We start from the raw sequence: 23743 nt of genomic DNA, 5'->3' as shown, positions 1-23743 counted from the left end.
AAAACAAAAGGTTATCCATCTTGCATCACTATTGATGATGTGGAATTTGAGCATGTTCCAGAAGAACCAAATTCTTTACGAAGTCCAACTAGTTTCAGATTGCACACTTCTTTGATCCATTCCTTTATTGCTTTCATCCATCCAGTGATGTTTGTGAACGTGGATGGCAGTATCTTTCTAAAATTTGTTTTGCTTGAATATCACTATTGGCTTTCATTTTTTTTGCTATCTGATGCACAAGGTGAAACCACAATAAACTGGTGTCCTCTCTTGGCCATTGAGTTTGACATAGACAATAGAAAATAGGAACAGGAGAGATGTTAGTTAGGTGTTAACACTATTATTCCAGAGATACAAGTAATGTTCTGGAAACTTGTGTTCAAATCCCACCATGGCAGATGGTGAGAAAACAAACTTGGAATCAAGAGTCTCAAGCTCACGAAACCAGTGGTTGTCAGGCAAACACAACCGACACTCTAATGCCCTTTATTGGGAAGCCAGCTGCCGTCTTTACCTGATTTGGCTTTAGATGTGACTTCACAGAAATGCCCTTTTGGCAGCTCGGGATGGCTTAGCTAGTCACGCCTACACCTCGTGAATGAATTTTTGATAAGCCATTTGGCCCTTTGAACCTGTTCCACAATTCCAATCTTTGTCCTTCTTGAAAGCATTCACTTTTCTGACCTCAACTGCTTTCACAAAATTCCACAGACTCACCACTCTGGATAAAGAGATTGCTCCTCATGTCAGTCGTAAATTGTCTACCATGTCTCCCTTAGACACTGACTTCTGGTTTTCAGAATCCGAATCCCTACAGTGTGGAAACAGGCCCTTCGGCCCTGTTTTGCATTTCCCAGTCATTGGAAATATTCTTCCTGTGTTTACCATGCCTAGTAATACTGTTTGAATTTTTTAGGTTTGAGAGTCCCTTCCTCCCACTTCCTTCTGAACTCATGAATATAATCCCCACTAACCTATCTCTCTCGCTCTCTCTTCCTGGGTCAGTTCTGCTACCTCAGAGGTTAGTCTAGTTTAAAAAAAAAAGATTGTTTTTGGTTCGGATTTCCAGCATCACAGAGTGCTGGTCAGCAGGTCCGGCAGCATCTATGGAGAGAGAGAAAGTGTTATGAATCCAGTGGCTCTTCATCAGAATTGGGTCTGGTATTCATTGCTCTCCCTGAATCATTTATCCTCTTAAAGAGATCAGAAATGTGCACAGTATTGTGTGGTCTCGCCAAAGCCCTGTACAATTGCAGCAGGACATCCCTGTTTCTTTACTCGAATCTTCTTGCTATGAAGTCCAACCCATTTGCCTTCTCTACTGCTTTCTGCAATTGAATGTTCAATTTTAGCAACTGATGTTCTCTTCTGTTCTAATCTATCACCATTTAGATAATCTACCTTTCTGCTTTTGTCAGCAAAGTGGATACTGTCAGATTTATCTACATTATACTTCATTTGCCATGCATTTGCTCACTAACTTATCTGAATCACACTGAAACATCTGTGCCCTCCTCAGAGCTCACCCTCCCACCTAGATTTGTGTCATCTGCAAATTTGGAGATGTAATATTTAGTTATCTCATCAAAATCATTATATTGTGATTAGCTGGGGTCTGGGCTAGCTCTGATCCTGTGGTACCCCACCAGTTATTGCCTGCTACACCTTTTAATGAGGTTCAGGATTCTAGTATCCAAATCAACTGTGTCACTCACGATCTTGGATTCATAGTCATAGGTCATACAGCATGGAAACAGGCCCTTTTGGCCCACCACATCTCTGCCAGTCAATAAATGACAAACTACACCAATCCTATTTATCTGTACTTGATCCATAGCCCTCTATGTCCTGTTATTTTAAATGCTTATCCAGATACTAAAATGTTGAGAGTACCTGCTTCCACCAAGGCAGTGCGTTCCATGTTTCTATCATTCTCTGGTTGAAAAGATTTTCCTCAGATACACTAAATCACTTACTTTTTACCTTAAACTTAAGCCCTCTGGCCTTCATGCCTTTTGTAATATTGTATACATCAATCCAATCCACCCTCAACCGCTGCTGCTCCAAGGGACACAATCTCACTCTATCCAGTCTCTTCATAACTGAATCTTTTCAACCCAAACCACATCCTAGTGTCTGTACTCTGCATGACATTCCACGTTTCACCATCACCATCCTGTTTACCTGTGCTGACACCTTTTAGTGATCTGACTTGTACATCAATGTTCCTTTTGTTCCTTAGTATTGCTTAGGGACCTACCATTCATTTTGTGTATCTTTTCCTTTATTAGACATCTCATGATGTATCATCTCTCACTTAGCAGGGTTAAATTCCATCTGTTTTTCTGTCCAATTTACCAGCTGGTCAATTTCACTATCAACAACATAAATTTGTCATCTGTAATTTACTGATTGTACCTTTTACATTCATATCCAAGTCATTAATGTACATAAGGGTCCCAGCACTGAATCTCTATGGTACACTCTTAGTCACTGGCTTACAATCACAAAACAAAACTCACCACCATAATCTGTTGCTTCCTACTTTCAAGCCAACTTTGGATCCAGATTGCCAACTTGCCTTCCATCCTGTGGGCTTTTACCTTTTTGGACCAGTTTTCAATGTGGAATCTTGTCAAAGGCCTTACCGAAGTCTCTGTAAACCACATCAACTGCACTACTGTCATTAATGTATTTAGTTACCTTTACACAAAAGCAAATTAATTAAGACAAGATCTCCCTCTAACAAATCAATGCTGACTATCCATAATCAGCCTTTCCAATTGATCATGTCCTTCAGATTTTTTTCCAATAACTTCCTACCACTGATGTTAGGCTAACTGGTCTATAATTACTTGGCATATCCGTGCTGTCCTTGAACAAAGGACCCATATTAGCTATCCTCCAGTCACCTGGCAATTCACCTGTGGTCAATGCAGTAATGAATACAGAGGATCCTCGATTATCTGGCATTCAATTATCCGAACATTAGATTATCTGAACAAAATACTTCCCATATGTGTAGTTTGGATAGTTGACGTTCCTCTGTATCTCTGCTAGGACCCCAGCAAAGTCCCTCCTTGTCTCCCATAGTAGCCTAGGGCACATCTCATCAGGTTAAAACCTATAATACCACCTCTCTAATAATTTGAACATGGGCTAGAACATCCTCATCTTAATTAAAATCTCTAGCTGCAATGTCTTTTTCCTTTTGAATACCAATGGGAAAAATTCATTCTTTTTGATTTAATCCACATTCTTTGGCTTCATGCATAGATTACCCCTTTGTTCTCTAATAGGCCCTACTCTCTTCCCTGGTAATCCTCTTGCTGTTACAAAATATATTATACCTTTTGGGGTTTTCCTTAGTCCTATCTACCAAAGATGTTTTTGGTCCCTCTTTGCCCTCGTAATATTTGTTAAATCCCACCCATTCTCACACTCTTCTCCTGAGGGCCTCTCCTATTTTTAATATATTTGTACCTGATAATGTTTGTTTTTATCAAGCACGCTATCCCTTTGGACTTGCTGCCCTTGCCCTCCTCTATTAGAGGGACATGCTGGCCCTGAATTCTCACTACTACTTTTAAAAGACTCAGACTTTAGGTTGTAGATTTGTTTGCCAAACTGGTGTGTTTTTCTGCAGATGTTTCATCACCTCACTAGGTGACATCATCACTGTGCCTCTGGCAAAATGTTGGTGGTCTATCCCGCCTGGCGTTTGTCTCTGTTTTCTGGTACTTCTGATTCTGTACCTTTTTATTGGTTTGCATATGGGTACCAGCTCAATATATATTTGCGTTCTGATTGGAGTGCCAAGCTTCCAGGAATTTCCTTGCATGTTTGTGTTGTTTGTGCTAGAATGGTTACATTGTCCCATTGTATTTGTGTTCTTCATTGTCTGTCTGTGTGGTGGAAAAGAGAGAGTACTAGTCGTGTCTGGTAGTGGTGAGCTGATGCACGTGCACTATATAATAAATTTTCTTCCTATTTGTGCTAATGTGTTTTTCAGCCTTTGCAGGGTACCTTGTGGGTTACGTTCATCCTGTGTGGTGTTGGGTCTTAACTTTGTGAGGTGTTGATGAAAGGTGTTTACTGATTTGTGGACCACTGATTCCTAGGGTCTGAGTAGTCAGGTGGTCATTTCTGATTATGTACTTGGTGTAAAGTATGGTCACTATTGTACCTGGTCATGTCATGTTTCCTTCTTTAGATTAGATTAGATTACTTACAGTGTGGAAACAGGCCCTTCGGCCCAACAAGTCCACACCGCCCCGCCGAAGCGCAACCCACCCATACCCCTTACCTAACACTACGGGCGCGCTGTGAGGCAGCAGTGCTAACCACTGTGCCACCGTGCCGTACAAGTACTGGTTTTTGTACAAGTACTGGAGAACAGTGCACCTGGGGTATCCATTCCATTTAAATCTATTGAATAAGTGTTCCTGTTCTCCTGTCTGGAGTTCAGTTGCTACAGTTTGTTCTTGCCTATTTAAATAGTGTCCTAATACAGCTTCTTTTGTGGGTGCTAGGATGGTTGCGGTTATAGTTCAATAGCTGATCTCTATGGGTGTTCTTCCTGTACACACTGGTCTGGAGTTCACCAATAGATGTGTGTTCCACTAATACGTCCAGGAAGGGGAGTGTACTGTCCTCTTTTTAGTGAACTCTCATCCAGTAAGGATATTTTTGATGTGGTGGTGAGTTTCTTCCAGTTGTGTACGTATAATGATGACGGAGGTATCATCTATGTACCAGGTCCAGCAGCATCAACAAGAACAGCATGTTAACATTACTAGTCCTATGCCTCACAACTCACTTTACACTCAATGGACAAGTATACAGACAAATCAATGGTACACCAATGGGGTCCCTGATTGCTAGCAAAAGCAGTAATGCAACATTTGGAACTGACATTCCTCCCTATCAATCTATTATGTAGATGATACCTTTGTCATCACTTAGCGTATACAATTGGAAGAAACTCCTCGCCACATAAGTAACGTACTCGCCAGAATAAAATTCAAGAACATTCAATGTTTGCTCTTGATACATAAAAATTGACTGATATTTTTGACTAAGTGATGAACATCAACTAGATTGCATTGTTATTTTGTTTCTTTGCCCTGAGTCAGAGATTGTGAATTTGAGTACCATTCCAGATTTGAATGTATAATATTGCGGAAAATGTAAGAAATGCTGTATTTGTTGCTGTCTTAAAGATAGCATCTAAATTTTATATTGCCTATGGCAATATTTAAGCATAAGCAGTAATTACCCATGATTCCTCCCCAATGTTTATCCCATAAGCTAATGACAAAACAGGTTTCCTCCTTTTTTTATTTTTGGGGAAATAAAGTAAACTTTTTTTCCCCTAAGCCCCATCAAATGAGGAGGAGTGGTGTGTTTAGTTAAGGGTAACATCATTGATATGTTTAGAGAGGATATTCCTGGGAAAATGCCCAATGAGGTTGTATGGCTGGAACTGAGAAATAGAAAAAGGATGATCATCTTATTGGCATTGTACTATAGAGCCTCCAATAGGGAAGTTGAGAAGCAAATATGTAAGGAGATTTCAAATAACTGTAAGAATAATAGGGTTGTAATGCTATGGGATTTTAACTTCCCAAGTGTAAACTGCCATAGTGTTAAGGGCTTGAATGGAGAGGAATTTAAATGCCGACAGTTTTCTTCAATATATGTATGTACCTACTAGAGAAGGAACAAAACGTAGAATCCCCACTCGTAGAAAAAGGTCATTCGGCCCATCAATTTCACATACCTTCTGAAGAGCATCCCACCCATTCACGCCGCCTAGCTATTTCTGTAAGCCTGCATTTTCTATGGCCGATCCATCTAACTTGCATATCTTCGGACAATGGGAGGAAATTGGCGCACCTGGAGGAAGCCCACACAGGTATGGGGGGAATGTGCAAAGTCCACACAGGCAGTTGCCCAAGATTGGAATCTGAGCCGGACCCCTGGCACTGAGACAGCAGGTCTCACCATTGAGCCACCGTGCTACCCCCACTTGACCTTCTCTTGGGAAATAAGGTAGAGCAAATGACTGAGATCGCAGTAGGAGAGCACTAAGGCTGGTAGATGTAGGGAATGCTGGATGACTAGAAAATTTGAGGCTCTAGTCAAGATAAAGGAGGCATATGTCACATTGACAGCTGCGATTGAATGATTCTCTGCAGAAATATAAGGGCAAAAGGAGTATACTTAAGAGGGAAATCAGGCGGGCAAAATGGGAACAGGCAATAGCTTTGGCAAATACAGTCCTTTCTCAGTGCCTGCCAATGGAACCGTCTGATCCCACATGGACTCAGGACCACATTCAGACCCACCCAGTTTGGACCTGATCAGGATACCCAGAACACACTACAAATCCAAAACCTTCAACAATGATTCTCTTTCTGGATCCTCCGCTCCACGCTATCAGCCATGCACTGCCATCTACTCTACCTGCAGTCAGACCTGCCCCAGCTTGGAGCCTCACTTTCCCAGACCTGGAACAAATCTCTGCATTTCTACATCCTCAGAAGGATACATGTGCTCAACAAATTGTTTTTCTGTACTGCAACTGACATGAAAGAACGTAAGTTAAACAAACATTTGTGTACATCCCTCAATACTGTTTTTTTTTTCGAACCTTCCCCTGGCCTCTGGAACCACCCAGATGCCATTAGCCATGTGGCCGCACACCCCCACAACCGCCAGGGAGATTGACGACGTCACTTCCGCCCCTGCCACTCACACCACCTCAGATCACCATCCAACCAACCATCTCCGCAACTGCTGAGAAGGCTACCACCACAGGATCCACCAGCGCAGTTAGAGTTACCAGCACAGACACTATACCTACCTTGCATGTCACTTCTGCCCCCGCAGTTGCCGCCATGGCAGCCACGTCTGACCCAATGGAAGGCTCTATTGTCAACATCACTTCCACCAATGTCACCAGCCAAGTACCTAACTGAAATGTTGCCCTTGCCGCTCGTGATGCCACCTCCGCCCCTGTTAACCCAGCCATAAGCACCACTTCAGCACCCTTTGTGGGCGTCACTTTTGTTGGTGATGTTACTACTGACCCTATAACCATGGCCACTCAAGATATTATCTCTGACCCCACTTTGAACTCCAGGTCCTGGCCCCCATCCCTGCCATGTCTTCGCCATTCCCTCAGAACATTTAGTCCTCAGTAAAGGCCTCACCTTTATCCCTCTACGGTCCCAGGTTAATGAGTTCGACACGCTGCAACCTTGAACATTTTCTTCCTCTGCCTCAGTGCCCACTTTTTCAACCAAGACACCCGCCCACCCACTAAGGACCCCTTCCCCTGCCTCCAGCACCCCATCTACCTGGATACCCCGTGACAGCCTGTTACCCACCCTTATCACAGTGGCAGTTTGAAATGAAGAGGTTATCAACCACCTCAACCTCTCTGCCTCACCCACTCCAAACTCTCACCCTCAAGAGCAGCCCTCCGCTCCAACACCAACCTCACCATCAAACCCGCAGACAAGCGGGACACAATGTGGCGCACCAACCGCTACACTACTGAAGCCTGGTGACAATTTGCAGGCACTTCCTCCTACTACCCCCTCGATCACTACCTCATGTCCCATCACCAAACCATCATCTCCCAGACCATCCATAACCTCATCACCTCTGGGGATTTTCCGTCCATAGCCTCCAACCTCATTGTCCATGAATCCCACACTGCCCAATTCTACCTCCTTCCTAAGAATCACAAACCTGACTGCCCTGGTCGACCCATTGTCTCAGCTTGCGCCTGTCCCACCGAACTCCTCTCTTCCTACCTCGACACCGTCCTGTCTCCCTTAGTCCAGGAGCTCCTCGCCTACGTTCATGACACTACCTATGCCCTTCACCTCCTCCAAGATTTTCGTTTCCTTGGCTCCCAACTCCTTATCTGGACTCTATACACATCGGTCCGCCACGACGAAGATCTCCAAGCCTTCCATTTCTTCCTCTCACACTGTCCCAACCAGTACTCTTCCACTGACGCCCTCAACAACCTCTCTTTCCAATACTCCGACTTCCTCCAAACCATTGGCACCCACATGGGACCCAGAAATGCGTGCCTATTTGTCATATGTGGAACAGTCCATCTTCCGCAGTTACACTGGCACCACCCCTCACCTGTTCATCTGCTACATCAATAACTGTATCGATGTTGCCTCGTGCTACCACAAGGAGGTTGAACAGTTCATCAACTTTACCAACTCCTCCACCCCAACCTCAAATTCACCTGGATCATCTTGGAAACCTCCCTCCCCTTCCTGGAGCTCTCCATTCCTGTCTCTGGCAACCAACTAACCACAGGCATATACTATAGGCCAACAACTCCCACATCTACCTTGACTACACCTCCTTCCATCCTACCTTGTGTAAAAACGCCATCCCTTATTCCCAATTCTTCCTCCTCCACCGCATCTGTTCCCAGGATGACCAGTTCCACCATAACACATCCCAGATGGCCTCATTCTACCACGATCCCAACTTTCCTTCCCACATGGTTGACGATGCCCTCCAGTGCATGTCCTCCATTTCACACACCACTGCCCTTGAACTCCACCCCTCCCAACACAACAAGGACAGAACCCCCTGTCCTCCGTTTCCACACCGACCTCTGCGTACAATGCATCAACCTCCACCACTTTCGCCACCTCTGAACGGACGACACCACCAGAGAGATAATTCCCTCCCCACCCTTATCAATGTTCCAAAAAGAGCATTCCCTCCGCCATTCTTTTGTCAGGTCCATACCCCACTCCTGGCACCTTTCCCTGCCACTGCAGGAAGTGCAGAATCTACGCCCACACCACTCCCCTCACCTCCGTCCAAGGTCCCAAGGGACCCTTCCACATTGGTCAGAAATTTACTTGCACCTCTACTAATGTCACCTACTGCATCTGTTGCACCTGGTGTGGTCCCCTCTACATCGGGGAGACGGATGCCTTGCGGATAGTTTCAGAGAACATCTCTGGGATACCTGCACCCACCAATCCCACTGCCCCGTGGACTGAACACTTCAACTCCCCCACCTACTCTGTCAAGACATACTCCCTCCGTTGGATGGCTGCCTCCACCACCAAACCATTACCACCCAACACCTGGAGGAGGAAGGCTTTGTGTTCCACCTTGGGACCCTGCAACCTCCAACATGGCAACGCCTTCTGGACATGTCCATCAATTCCACATGCAAACCCCCCCCGACCTATCCCCTTCATCCACCTATCATTTTCTTAGCTACCTCCAACCCCACCCCCTTCCCATTTATCTTTCGGCCCTGGCCCACAAGTCTCATTCCTGATGAAGGGCTTATGCCTGAAATGTTAATTCTCCTGCTCCTCTGATTCTGTCTGACCTGCTGTGCTTTTCCAGCACTACACTTCCTCAGCAAATAGGGGTCAGGAGAATCCAATGAGATTCTGCAAATACATTAAGGGCAAATGGGTAAAAAGGAGAGAATAGGGTCCTTTTAAAGGTCAACAAGGTATCTATGTATGGAACCACAGCAGATAGGGGCAATAGTAAATGAGTAGTTTTGCATTTGTTCTTACTGTGGAGAAGGATATGGAATCCAGGGAACTGGGGAAATAAATAGTGATACCTTAGTGTCCATATTACAAAGGAGGTGGTGTTTGAGGTTTGAAAACACATTTGAGGTGGATAAATCCCTGCGACTTGATCAGGTGTACCCCAGAACTTGTGGGAAGCAAGGGAAGAGATTGCTGGGCCCCTTGCTGAAATATTTGTATCATTGATAGCCACAGATGAGTGCTGGATAATGTGTATTTAGGAAAGGTAGTAAGGAAAAGCCAGGGAACTATAGACCAGTGAGCTTGATATCAATGGTGGGTGAGTTTTGGGAGGGATTCTGATAAACAGGATTTACGTCCATTTGGAATGACAAGGACATAAAACATGGCTTCGTGTGTGGGAAATCATGTCTCTCGAACTTAATCTTTTTTGTTACCTGAAGGCAGGGCAGTAAACATCTACATCGACTTTGGCCAGGCATTTAGCAATGTTTTGCATTGAAGACTGGTTACCAAGGTTAGATCATGTGGAATCCAGGGGGAGCTAGCCAGTTAGATAAAGTTGGCTTGAAGGTAGGAGACCGGATGGTGGAGGAGAGTTGTTTTCTGGAGTAGAGACCTGTACTAGTGGTATGTCACAAGGATCAGTGCTGGGTCCACTGATTTTTTTGTAACTTGTATAATTGATTTGGATGTAAGTATAGGATAGTTAGTAAGTTTGCACATGAGATCAAAATTGGTAATGAAGTGGACAGTGACTAAGGTTATCTCTGAGTACAGCAGGACCTTGATCGGATCAGTCAATGGACCGAGGAGTGGCGGATGGAGTTTGATTTAGAGAAATGAGAGGTGTTGTGTTTTGGGAAGGCAAGTCAGGCCAGGACTTGTACAGTTAATGATAGGATCCTGGGGAGTGTTGCTGAACAAACTGATTTAGGGGTGCAGTTCTTTGAAAATGGAGTCTAAGTGGCGAAGACTACGCTTGGCATGCTTGCTTTCATTGGTCAGTGCATTGAGTGTAGGAGTTGGGATGTCATGTGTCTGTATAGGACATTGATTAGGCCACTTTTAGACTACTGCGTTCAGTTTTGGTCTTGCTGATATGGGACAGATATTAAGGTTCAGAAAAGATTTACAAGGGTTTGGAGGATTTGAGCTTATAGGGAGGCTGAATAAGCTGAGGCTTTTTTCCCTGGATCATTGAGGCTGAGGAGTGACTTTAGAAGTTTATAAAATCATGAGGGGCATCGATAGGGTAAGTAGACAAGGTATTTTTCCAAGGATGGGGGAGTCCAAAACTAGAGAGCATAAATTTAAGATTAGAGGAGAAAGATTTAAAAGGGACCTGAAAAGCAACTTTCCACGCATTGGGTCGTGCGTTCCTGATGAAGGGCTTATGCCTGAAACATCTATTCTCCTGTTTCTCGGATGCTGCCTGACCTGCTGTGCTTTTCCAGTGCCAAGAAGGGTTTAAAGAGAGAGATGGGCCAAATGAGGCTAAATCAGTTTAGATCTGATTGGCATGGACGAATTGGATCAAATGGTCTGTTTCTATGCTGTACTTCTCTGACTGTAAAAATCAATGATAACCCTGTTTTTCATTCCACAGATGACAGGTAAATTGTTTCTCCAGTACTTTGCGTTAATTTTAGAGAATTCCAGTGTTTGTGTTGAATGGCCACTTCCTATTTGTCTTTTACCACTTCCGCAACTGGAAAAAAGCCTCAGCTTATTCAGCCTCCCTATAAGCTCAAACCCTCCAGTTGCTGAACTTTGTGGACTCGTTTAACACTCAAATTTTGGATAAATTTTAAGGACAAATCTGCCATTAACATTACTAACAAAGCTGCTAATGCAACACCCAAAGATACAACCAGTAATTAAACCGTACTTTGACTCAACGAGCCTAAGCATTGGTGTGGATCACAGAATTAAGGAGAGAGTTCAACCTACAGTCTGTCATGCCATGAAATAACAAAAGAAAATATACTATAGCATTACATCTATAGTAGTTGTGCAATTATTGCACTCTGGAACTCTCCCATAATTCTTTTCTCCAGCTGCTTTTTTTTTAAGAAAGCAAAGCTCCTTACTCATTATCTGGAGTGTTCCCTCCCAGTTGGGGAACACTTCAGTGGTCAAGGATATTCAGCTTCTGATCTTTGGGTAAACGTCCTCCAAAGTGGCCTTTGAGATGCTCAACAGCTCAGAATTGCCAAACAGAAACTGATAGCCAAGTTTCATACCCTCGATGGGTCCTACGGCCATGCTAGTCTGAAAAATGCCCAATCTCATCTGATCTAGGAAGCTACTTCGATGGGAGACCGCCTGGGAATACCAGATGTGGTAAAAATAGGGGCAGCATGGTGGCTCAGTGGTCAACACTGCTGCCCCAGTGCCAGGGACCTGGGTTCGATTCCAGCCTAGGGCGACTGTCTGTGTGGAGTTTGCACATTGTCTCTGTGTCTGCGTGGGTTTCCTTCGAGTGCTCCGGTTGCTGTACATCTCTAAGACTCTATAACCCAAAGATGTGCAGGTCAGGCGAATTGATCATGCTAAATTGCCCGTAGTCTTTGTATTAGTCAGGGGTTGCTGTTTGGAGGGTTGGTGTGCACTTGTTGGACCAAAGGCCTGTTTCCATATTGTAGGGAATCTAATCTAATCGTGATCTTGTAGTCACGTCACGCTACATGTGACCTCACCACACTGCTCTGTGTTGTAAAATCTTTCTTACTGTGTCCTGTTTTGACACCACCACCACCAGCTTGATAAATTATGATCGCTGTGTACCTTAATTAGTTAGCCCAGTTTTGGATTACTTACTACTTTGGATAATGCAAAATTATGATGTACTTGATCCTAGGAAATGAGGTGGGCCAAGTAGCTCAAATGTCGGTTAGGGTATGTTTTAAGAAACAGTGGTCATTGTATCATAAGATTTAAGGTGAGGCTGGAACAATTCAGAGCAAGAAAAATAATTTGACTTGGGCTAGAACAGAACTGGGTGGGATTTATTGGAGGAAAAAAAAAGCTGACAGGAAGATCAGTAACTGAACAGTGGGCTATCTTCAAGAAGTGAGCGCTCAGGCAACATTTTTCTCTTCTAATGCCAAAGGCAAAATAAACAAATCCAGAGTTTCCTGGATGACAAAGGAGGTAGAAATTAACATTAAAAAGAAAAGGTGTGCTTAATACAGGTGTAAGGTAGAAGGAGAATCAACAGGAATGTTGAAGGCTTAGTAGTTGAAGAATCAAAGTTTGAGAAATAACTACCAACTAACAAAGGGAACTCCGAAAGTCATCTTTAGATCTATAAAGTCTACGCGTAGTTAAAGAACGAGTAGGGTCAATCAGTGATCATCAAAGGGGATTTACAGACAGGTAGGAGGCATGGCTAAGGCGTAAAATGAATTTTTTGTATCAGTCTTTATAAAAGTGGTTTGATGCTACCCAGGCTATGGTGATAGGAGGAAGAAACTGTCAGGCACGAGGAGCTTTGTAGTGAAGTTTCCCAAGGAGTCTATATTGAACCTTTTGCATTTCCTGATGTATATTAGTGATCTGGACCTTGATGTATCATGGACAATTCCAAGTTTGCAGATGGCACTAAAATTGGAAACATTGTAAACTCCTAGGATAATGACGAACTCCCAAAAAGGCATTGACAAGTTGGTGGAACGGGCAGCTAGGTAACAGACGAGGTTCAGTGCACAGAAGTGATAACTTTGTTTTTCAGTGTTCTTCTGACCTATGTAAAATAGGGTGCACAGTTCGAAAACCAGAATGAGCAGGCCTAGATTTAAAGTAATGTGCAAATGAAGCAAGGATGATAGGAAAAAAACACTGTCACATAGCAAGTTGTTAGGGTAGGAAGTGTATTGCCTGGGTGGGGTGGGAGGGGACAGCTTCAATTGAGCTATTCAGAAGGGCATTGGATGGTGTTTAGACAGTAATCTTGTGCAGAAAAAAGTTGCTGGAAAAGCGCAGCAGGTCAGGCAGCATTCAAGGAGCAGCAGAATCCTCGCTTCCGGCATAAGGGCTTATGCCGGAAACGTCGATTCTGCTGCTCCTTGGATGCTGCCTGACCTGCTGCGCTTTTCCAGCAACACTTTTTTCAGCTCTGATCTCCATCATCTGCAGTCCTCACTTTCTCCTAGTAATCTTGTGCAGGCATATAGGGGAAATGGCATGAGATAAGAGCTAGTGAAGCATGTTTGGCTGAATGGCCACCTCGTGCACTGTAATAATACCATGGTTCTTTAATTTAACTCCAGATTTTCTCTCTCTCAACATTTTGAGGGATGCTGAAGTCATGGAGAGAGTTCAAAGGAGATTTAGTAGAATGATACCAGGAATGAGGGATTTTAGATATAAGGAGAGATTGGACTTATTTTCTTTGGAGCAAAGAAGATTGAGACGATTTTTATTGAGGTTTTCAGAATTATGAACAATTTTGACAGGGTCAAAGGATATCCAGTTTCCATTAATTTGTTATCTCGGTAACTAGGGGTCATGATTTCAGGATTGTCAGCAAGGAAGCTAGGAATTATGAGAAGGAAACTTCGTTGCTCTGTAGTTAGGATTTGGAATGCGCTCTCTGGGAGAGTGGAGCTGGATTCCATAGAAGCTTTCAAGAGTTGGATATATATTTGAAATCTAGGTCATTAATAGTATTGTAAATAAGTAATTGTGACCCCTACACTAATTTCTTTAGCACTGTTAGTTTATAGATGCCCTCCCCAAACTCAGTTCTGTATTGTATGAATTTTGATGTAATTTTAATTCCATACTGTGAAACTTGTTCCATACTTGCTTCACAACAGCCAAATTGATTATACTGTATGATTTTTTTCTCCTATAATTATTTCCCCTCATGATTCATGTCATCCCGTGTACTTTAGTGGAATTATAGCCTCATGTTTAGTGACACCTTTTTTTAATTCATCCAGGTGACAACACTCACTGAGCTAGCATTAATTGCTCGTGCCTAATCAGCCTTGAAAACATGATTCGCATATGTCTGAAGTTTTAATTTGGCATATACCTATCAATCTTCCATAGAAAAATATACTTGCACTTGTCCTTGGTGATGCTTTTAATCTATCAGTTCCAGTGCCATCACTTACACCTGCTGTCAGCATCCAATACTTTGTTTCACTTTTTCCCCTAATTGTCAGGACTGTCCATGTACGTTCAAAGATCAGAAGGATTAAACCAGTTATTGTACCATTTCTAATGTGTGGTCGTGATACCTTTTTTAATCAAAATAAATGTGCCATAATGCTACTGAAATTAAACACCAGTTCTTTCATGAAAAGACACCCTATCAATGTATAGAGATAAATAAGGTACTCCTTTGCTTAAATTCAAACTTGCAGTATTTCCAAAAAATGTAAACTCTGATTGAAGCAGTTGAGGTGTATGCATATGTTTTTTGAAGATCTTTCTGGCAACTTGGTGATAAGAATACTAATCAGGAATAGATTTATTCCTGAATTTTGAGAGATATTTTCACTTGGCTTTGGAGGTCCTTTGTTCCTATTGCTTAAAAGTGTCTTTTAAGTTAATCCTGCAGACTACTTTTGCATCAATTGAGTGGAAGATTTAGTGATATAGGGCATGGCTGTGAAATAACGAAGAAACAAGAATACTGCATTTTCCCCCTTTTTGTTAAAATATTTAGATGCTCTGTAGTGTAATTTGCTGAGAGGTATTGCAGAATACAAATGTCTTGTGTGGTTAACCCTGGATATGAATTAACTCGGGTACAGCAATTAGCCCAATTGTTCAGGGTCTTGGCTACAGAAACATGATTGAGGGGTTGAATTGCCTTTTTGATTAGTTTAGTTTGATTAGTTTAACTAGTGTGGAATCAGACCCTTTGGCCCAACAAGTCCACACCGACACTTGAGAAGAGCAACCTACCCAGACCCATTCCCCTACATTTGCCCTTGTACCTAACACTATGGGCAATTTAGCATGGCCAATTCACTTAACCCACACACCTTTGGACTATGGGAGGAAACCGGAGTACCTGGAAGAAACCCATGCAGACACTGGGAGAATGTGCAAACTCACCACATGGGCCAGTAGGCTGACAAGTGGCAGATGGAGTTTAATTCAGATAAATGCGAGGTGCTGCATTTTGGGAAAACAAATCGTAGCAGGACTTACACACTTAATGGCAAGGTCCTAGGGAGTGTTGCTGAACAAAGAGACCTTGGAGTGCAGGTTCATAGCTCCTTGAAAGTGGAGTCGCAGGTAGATAGGATAGTGAAGAAGGCGTTTGGTATGCTTTCCTTTATTGGTCAGAGTATTGAGTACAGGAGTTGGGAGGTCATGTTGCAGCTGTACAGGGCATTGGTTAGGCCACTGTTGGAATATTGTGTGCAATTCTGGTCTCCTTCCTATTGGAAAGATGTTGTGAAACTTGAAAGGGTTCAGAAAAGATTTACAAGGATATTGCCAGGGTTGGAGGATCTGAGCTACAGGGAGAGGCTGAACAGGCTGGGGGTGTTTTCCCTGGAATGTTGGAGGCTGAGGAGTGACTGTACAGAGGTTTACAAATTTGAGGGGCATGGATAGGATAAATAGGCAAAGTCTTTTCCCTGGGGTGGAGGAGTCCAGAACTAGAGGGCATAGGTTTAGGGTGAGAGGGGAAAGATATAAAAGAGACCTCAGGGGCAACATTTTCACGCAGAGAATGGTACTTGTATGGAATGAGCTGCCAGAGAATGTGGTGGAGGCTGGTACAATTGCAACATTTACAAGGCATTTGGATGGGTGTATGAATAGGAAGGGTTTGGAGGGATATGGGCCAGGTGCTGGCAGGTGGAACTAATTGAGTTGGGATATCTGGTCGGCATGGATGGGTTGGACCGAAAAGTCTGTTTCTATGCTGTACATCTCTATGACTCCACACAGACAGTTGACAGAGGCAGGAAGTGAGCACGGGTCCCTGGCACTGAGGCAGCAGTGCTAACCACTGAGCCACTGTGCCGTCCTAATTATGATCCCGTGACCCCTAGAAATATGTACATTTGTTGAACAAGGGCAGGATTAAGTTTGAAGCAGAAGCTTCTAGCTAGGTAGTTTTGTAATGCAGATGAAAGAATTATAGAGCAAGTAGTTAATCAAAAGGTGGTTGCTCCTTACAGAATTGTATCCTTGGCTGGGTAGAAGGGGTGCAATGGTAGTTTTAAGATTTTATTAAAAACAAGGAAGCAAAATATTGAAGTTAGTATTTTAATGGGCTCTAATGATTCTGATGCTAGAGTTTTAAATCTACATGTTTTAAAACATGTAATGTTCAGTAAAGGATACAGATATTCAACAGTGTTAGTCATGTTCTGGACTACACAGCTTATATGGTAGTAAATTCAAGTCGGGATTTGGGAAGAAGCAATATTTTTGCATGGTTGCTAGTGAAAGAGCAAGATCAATTGAGCTTTTCATAATGGACTGAATGACATATTCTCTGCTTATAAAATTCTGATTTTAGTCTTGTTGAAAATACATAACAGGTACTGTACCTGTCTTAGCAGATTGTCATTTATGGTATTGTTTTTACTTGCATTAATAAACTGCAACTTTTTTCACACTCTAAAGTTCCATGTTTGCAGTTAACTAAACCATTGTTTAGTTGTCTTGAACCTTGACACCAAGAGGAAATGATTTTCTTTAGTACATTTCCTGCACCATTCAGTCTTAACTTTGCTTGTTTAACTTTTTTCATTCATGGGATGTGGGTGTTGCTGGTTAAGCCAGTGTTTTTGCACATCCTTAGTGAGGCTTGAGAAAGTGGTGAGCTGTCACCTTCATCTGCTGGTTCTTGTGCTGTAGGTAAACCCACATTGCTGTCGGAGATGAATTTCCAGGATCTTGACCTGGAGACACTGAGGGAATGGCAATATATTTCCAAGTCAGGATGGTGAATAGCTTGGAAAAATTCCAGGTACTGGTGTTTCCATGTAGTTGCTGTACTTGTCCTCCGAGATGAAAATGGTCATGGGTTTGAAAGATGCTGTTGAAGGTGCCTGGGTAACTATCTGCAATACATCTAGTAGATGGCACACAATACTATACTGAGCGTCAATGGTTGAGGTAGGTGGATGTTTGTGAATGTGGTACAATTTAAGAAGGTTGATTTGCCCTGGATGGTTGTCAAGCTGCTTGTGTTGTTGCAGCTGCCGCATCCAGGCGAGTATGTATTTCATTATCTACAAGACGAAAGTCAGAAATGTAATGTACAGGCTTTGGGGAGTTGGGAGGAAAATTTACTTTGCTGCAGGATTCCTGGCCTCTGATCTGGTTTTGTAGCCACTATGTTTACATGACTAGTTGTGTTTGGTCAGTGGTAACCCCTAGGATGTTGGAGAATTCAGTGATGGCTAACAGTTCATGTTATTGCCACTCCATGTCATTCATTTTCTTTTACACTTGACAATTTAAAAAAAATTGGCAGAACGTGTTTCAAGTTGTCCTTGGCTCAAGTACTGCACACATCAACAGATTTATCGCCTATTGAAAGTCAATAAAATTGTAGGCAGTAGAAAAATAATTTTGTAGCATGCCTGGTTGCCCCCTCAGTCATAGTCATTCAGCAAAGGAACAAATCCTTTGGCCCACAGTGTCTATGCACTTGGTCAATATTCTACTCTGCCCTAACATTTTAAGCACTCAGTCCAGATGCTACTTAAATGTGGTGAGAGTACCTGCCTCCCCACCACCCTGTCAGACAGATAGCATATTCCATATATCTACTCACCTGGATTAAAAACATTTTCCTCTGACCTCCCATTAAACACTTGCTCCGCACACTTAAACTTACACCCTCTGGCCTTTGATATATTTGTCATGGAGAACAGCCATTCATAACCTACCCTGTGCCTCATAATTTTGTGTACTTCAATCAGATTGCTCCTCTCAGCTACCTCCGCTCCAAGGCAACAAACCCAGACTCTCCTCATAGCTGAAACTTTTCATCCCAGGCAGCATCCTGGTGAATCTCCTCTGCAGCCACTCAAGTGCAAACTTGTCTTTCTGATGTTATGGTGACTAGAACTGCACGCAGAAGTTCATCCAATGCCTAACCAAGTTTTATAAAGTTGTAACAAGACTTTCCTGCTCCAATACTATATGCCCACAGCTAATGAAGAGAAGTGTCTTGTATATTGCTTTCACTGTCCTATCTACCTGTGCTGACCCCTTCCAGGATCTATGGACTTGTACACGTAGGCCCCTTTGTTGTTCGGTATTCCCCAGGGACCCATTCATTGCATATATCCTATCCGTGCAAGCTCAATGCGATTTGAAACAAATGCTGAACAAAGTATTTAATGTGGAAAAGTGTGAGATGATTCACTTTGGAAGGAGTAACAGGGTTGCAGAGTATTTGGCTAATGGTAAGATTCTTGCTAGTGTAGATGAGCAGAGAGATCTGTGTCCAGGTACATAGATCCTTGAAAGTTGCCATCAAGGTTGATGGGGTTGTTAAGAAGGCATACTCTGTGTTCGCTTTTATTGGTAGAGGGATTGAGTTTCTGAACCATGAGATCATGTTGCAGCTGAATAAAACTGTGGTGCAGCCACATTTGGAGTATTACGTACAGTTCTGGGCACCACATTGTAGGAAAGATGTGGAAGCTTTGGAAAGGGTTCAGAAGAAGTTTACTAGGATGTTGCCTGGTATGGAGGGAAAGTCTTACAAGGAAAAACTGAGGGGCTTGAAGCTGTTTTCATTAGAGAGAAGTAGATTGAAAGGCGACTTTAATTGAGACATATATACAATAATCAGAGGGTTAGATTGGTTGAATAGTGAGAGCTTTTTTCCTCAAATGGTGATGGCTAGCACGAGGGGACGTCACTTTAAATTGAGGGGTAATAGATATAGGACAGATGTCAGAGGTTTTTTTTACTCCGAAGTAGGCGTGTGGAACACACTGCCTGCAGCAGTAGTAGATTCGCCAACTTTAAGGGCATTTAAATGGTCATTGATAGGCATATGGACAAGAATGCAATAGTGTAGATGGGCTTTAGATTGGTTCCATAGGTCGGCGCAACATCAAGGGCTTAAGGGCCTGTACTGCGCTGTTATGTTCTGTGTTCTATATCTATGTTCTATCCTTGTTGAACCTCCCAAAATGCATCACCTCTCACTTCTTTGCGATCCTAGTATGAAGATTTCTAATGTTCAGTTTCTTCTTGGGCTCATAACGAAATAAGTTTGTCAAGAATCACACCATAGAGTCACACAGCATGGGAACAGACCCTTCAGTCCAGCTAGTCCACGCTGTTCACTTTTCCAAACTAAACTAGTCCCAATTGCCTGCTTTTGGCCCATATCCCTCTAAACTATTCTTATTCATGTGTTTATTCAAATCTCTTAAGCATTGTAACTGGATGTACATCTACCACTTCCTCAGGCGGTTAATTCAACACTAACCACTTTTTTTTTAAAAAAGGTTGCTCCTCATGTCTTGTTCTAAACTTTCCCCTCTCGCCGGAATATATGCGACTCCCCCCACCTTCGGGAACAGACCCGTCCTATTCATCTTATCTATGCCCCTCATGATCTTATAAACTTGCATAAGGTCATCCCTCAACAATCTCCCTACGTTCCAGTGAGAAAAACCCTAGCCTATATTTATAACTCAAACCCTCCAGTCCTGACATTGTGGTAAATCTTTTCTGAACTCTCTCCAATTTAATAATATCCTTCCTAAACAGGGCAACCAGAACTGTACACAGTACTCCAGGAGAGGCCTCACCTCCTGTCCAACCTCAACATGATGTCCCAACTCCTATTTTCAAAGGTCTGAACAATGAAGGCAAGCATGTTAAACACCTAAACTACCTGTGACGCAAATTTTGAAGAATAATGTATCTGAATCCATGGGTAACTATATTCTACAACAATATCCAGGGCCCTACACTTGTTTGATTTTACCAAAACGCAATACCTCACATTTAACCAAAATTGAACTCCATTTCGCACTCTTGAATCCATTGACACAATTGATCAAGGTTGGTTTGTAATCTTAAATAACCTTCTTCGCTATCTACTATACCATCAGTTTTGGTGTCATCCTCAAACGTATTAAACATGCCTCCTACATTCTCATCCAGATTGTTTATGTAAATTGCATTATTGGAATATTTAAATTAGTTTTTTATGGACTTCACATGATGTTAGTAGTTCTGCAATTTAAAAGCCTACAAAATAAGCCAGCAAGTAGTCTTATTGTATATTTTGGCAAAATATTTTGGACGTGTTGGCTGTACTTTGGCTGGGAGCAAAATAATGTTTTGGGGGAGAGAAACCTTGTTGGTAAGTGCAGTTGATCCTGTGAAATCCTGCTTCAAAGGGGAATAGAACACACAACGTGTTCAAGCAGACTGATTTTAAAAAAGTACTTAAAGCCGCATATGCATCGGAGTTGGAGCATGACCCCAGAGGTAAGGATAATACTTTTAATTGTTTATCCTCTTGTATGTTGTAACGTTATTTGTCAAAGGAAGTGGCACAACTTGAATGGGATGCTGCAAGTGCATTAAAATTGGGTGGGTGGAACATGATTTTCATTGCTTTACTGAAGAATATGGAAGAAACTGGAAATTAAATTGTAATATGAGAACTAAGTTTGGGAACAGTAAACAGTCAACTGATAAGTATGTTTTGAGTGATAAGTAACCATTGATCATGATGAAAAAGAAGTGCATTGCAAACCCTTGTGTTAATTGATAACTATTTATATGCTTGCGTGATCAGAAGAATTTGCAAGCCTGTTGTGAGCAGATAGTAGCATAGGTGTGAATCTTAAAAGATTTCACTTGAGGCAATGACGATTCATCAAAATGTTCAGCAGCAGAGTCCCTGGAATAAATGGTGAATGGTGAGAAGTAGGGAATTTGGAACTTGCATAATTTCAAAAATAAGTGATATGAGGACATTAAGTTGTGGCTCAATGTCTGGATTGAAAAGAAGTTTGGAGATAGAGTACTCCAAGGAATACTGTTGGGATAGAACTCTTGTGTAGCACAGAAATCTGATTAGCTCAAGGATAAGTCAAATACTGCGGATGCTGGAAATTAGATCTAAAAATTAGTGGTGCTGGAGAAACTCAGCAGGTCTGGCAGTATCTGTGTAGAGGGAAACTGTTAACATTTCAGTTCTGAGGAAGTCATATTGGATTGAAGTGTTAACTCTAACAATTTTTTTTTCTCAGGCTACAGATGCCACCAGGCCCAAGTTTCTCTAGTATTTTCTCCTTTTTAGGTCTAATTAGCCTGTCTGATATAAACATTTGATGTTGGTTTAAATCTGCAAACAGAACAAGAGATATTTTAGTTAAAATGTCATGATTGGAGTTCAAGAATGAAAGCTATAAAAACTATTTGGTGTTCAGTTCTCTGCCACTACTATATGAAGGGAATGAGTAGAAAGGAAGCAGTGGACGGTTAACAAAAGACCAAGAAGAGTATTAACTGGAAAGGCAGGAAGGCTACTGTTAAAGTTCTTTTCTATGATACAAAATATATTATTTCTAAATAGCATTTTGTTCGTGACAGTGTAGCTTAATATGGTTCTGGCTATAAACTGTCATGGAATTTTGTTTGGCTTTTTTGTTATAAAGGACTTGAGTCTTTGATCCCTATTGTTCCAGAGAATCCAACAAAGACAATTAGGAAATCTATCCTGTCCCCAGGACACAGTTTGATATCTAAGTAAGATTCCGTAACGTGTTGAAAAAAATAATAGCAGATGTAGATTTTAAGAAGTTGTGTACTTCTGAACTAAAGGATATGTTGTGCACTTTTACAGTGATTTTATTTTAATGTTGCATGTTGTGATTACAGCAGAAATTTCTATGCTTTCAAGGTTCCTTTTGCACAAAATTTAATGGCCATTTTCAATACACATTATCTTTTAATGCCTTTGTTACTTTTGATTATGTTCAATATTTTGTAGATTTTGGGGTGAAGGGAATATATGTGCCTACCTGTTTATCACTGAACATTTATTTTGAAGCATGCTTTGTGAAAAATGTCTGTTTCTGGCATGCATTGTGGGACATCAACCACTATGCAATAAGCTTCCATGGTAAGTTGAATGAATGCATATTCTCCTTTCTTTTTCCCTAAAACTTATTGTTTGATTGGAATCTTGACATTTCTTATTTAAAGCAGCTTATTTTTATGTTGTCTACATGTATAATCCTCCATCAGCTTTTCACTACACCATGCCCCATGTTTACCTTTTTTTTTCTAATTTTATGCACAGCACATGCTCTGAAATTTGGGGACTGAGTACACCTGGTACAGTAGATCAGTGGGATACAACAGGCCTTTACAGCTTTCCTGAGCAAACCAGGTGAATATACAGTCACTAAAAGCTCTGTTCTTCCACACAGTGGGATGTTGGGATTAATTTGTGGGCATTTTGAGTTGTCAATGTTTGAATTCACTCTTGGTGTTTTTTGGTGTTTTTTTTTGTGGAATCTAAAAGAGGTCAGAAAAAATTGGTGGAAATACATGGCACAATACATTCAAAAGAGGGGTCTACACCCAAAATAAGTTAACCTACCTTTTGTTTTATTTACGGATGCAGATGTGCCTGATGTGTACTTCCAATATTTTCTCATTTTTAAATCTGATTCAGATAAATCTTGTGTATATTATGAGCAAATAATAAGAGATGCATTGTATGCATAAAGGCTAATTCTATTTAATGAATAACAGGTTGTCTATTCAAACAACACAATCCTGTTTACTAGGTTTACTTTCCCGTTATCAGTGGGAATGTAATTTCAAAAATTTGTTAACTCTAGTGTAGCTATGTTAATGTTCGTAGTGCATACTTTAAAATTGTTTTTAATATTTTGTGCAAGGTGAGCAATATATCAGTCAGTCTTAATATTTTGATTATCGATATTCAAATTGTTAGATTTATTTTTTTCACTGTAATGCTATTTTTTGACTGAAACAGCAAAGCAGATCTGGTAGCATTGGTGGAGAATGGAAGCCAACTTCACAGTTGATAAAAGATTAATGACCTGAAACATTTAAATCTCCTGACCTCTGGTCTCCTCTCTCCAACACTCCTGTTTCCTATCCACCTCGCTTATACTTGCTCCAAGCATACCCGCCCCCCCCCCCCCCCCCTGTACAAT

The 23743-nt window shown here is 41.9% G+C and overlaps 1 protein-coding gene across 2 annotated transcripts in view; it reads left to right on the top strand.

The window, feature by feature from the left end:
• The window catches only part of smad2 (SMAD family member 2), a 118847-nt gene that overhangs the window by 19387 nt on the left and 75717 nt on the right, over positions 1–23743 (top strand). Inside the window, exon 2 of one of the 2 annotated variants that reach the window (XM_043717159.1) lies at positions 22855–22944. The exons of the other annotated variant lie outside the window; for it this stretch is intronic. Coding sequence (XP_043573094.1) covers positions 22855–22944 — 90 coding nt within the window. The remainder of the gene's footprint in view (positions 1–22854; positions 22945–23743) is intronic. 2 annotated transcript variants of the gene reach the window in all.

Source organism: Chiloscyllium plagiosum, chromosome 1 (genome assembly GCF_004010195.1).
Source record: "Chiloscyllium plagiosum isolate BGI_BamShark_2017 chromosome 1, ASM401019v2, whole genome shotgun sequence".
Classification (NCBI taxonomy): domain Eukaryota; kingdom Metazoa; phylum Chordata; class Chondrichthyes; order Orectolobiformes; family Hemiscylliidae; genus Chiloscyllium; species Chiloscyllium plagiosum.
The sequence above is the reverse complement of the archived record's forward strand: the minus strand, read 5'-3'. Positions and strand labels throughout refer to the sequence as shown.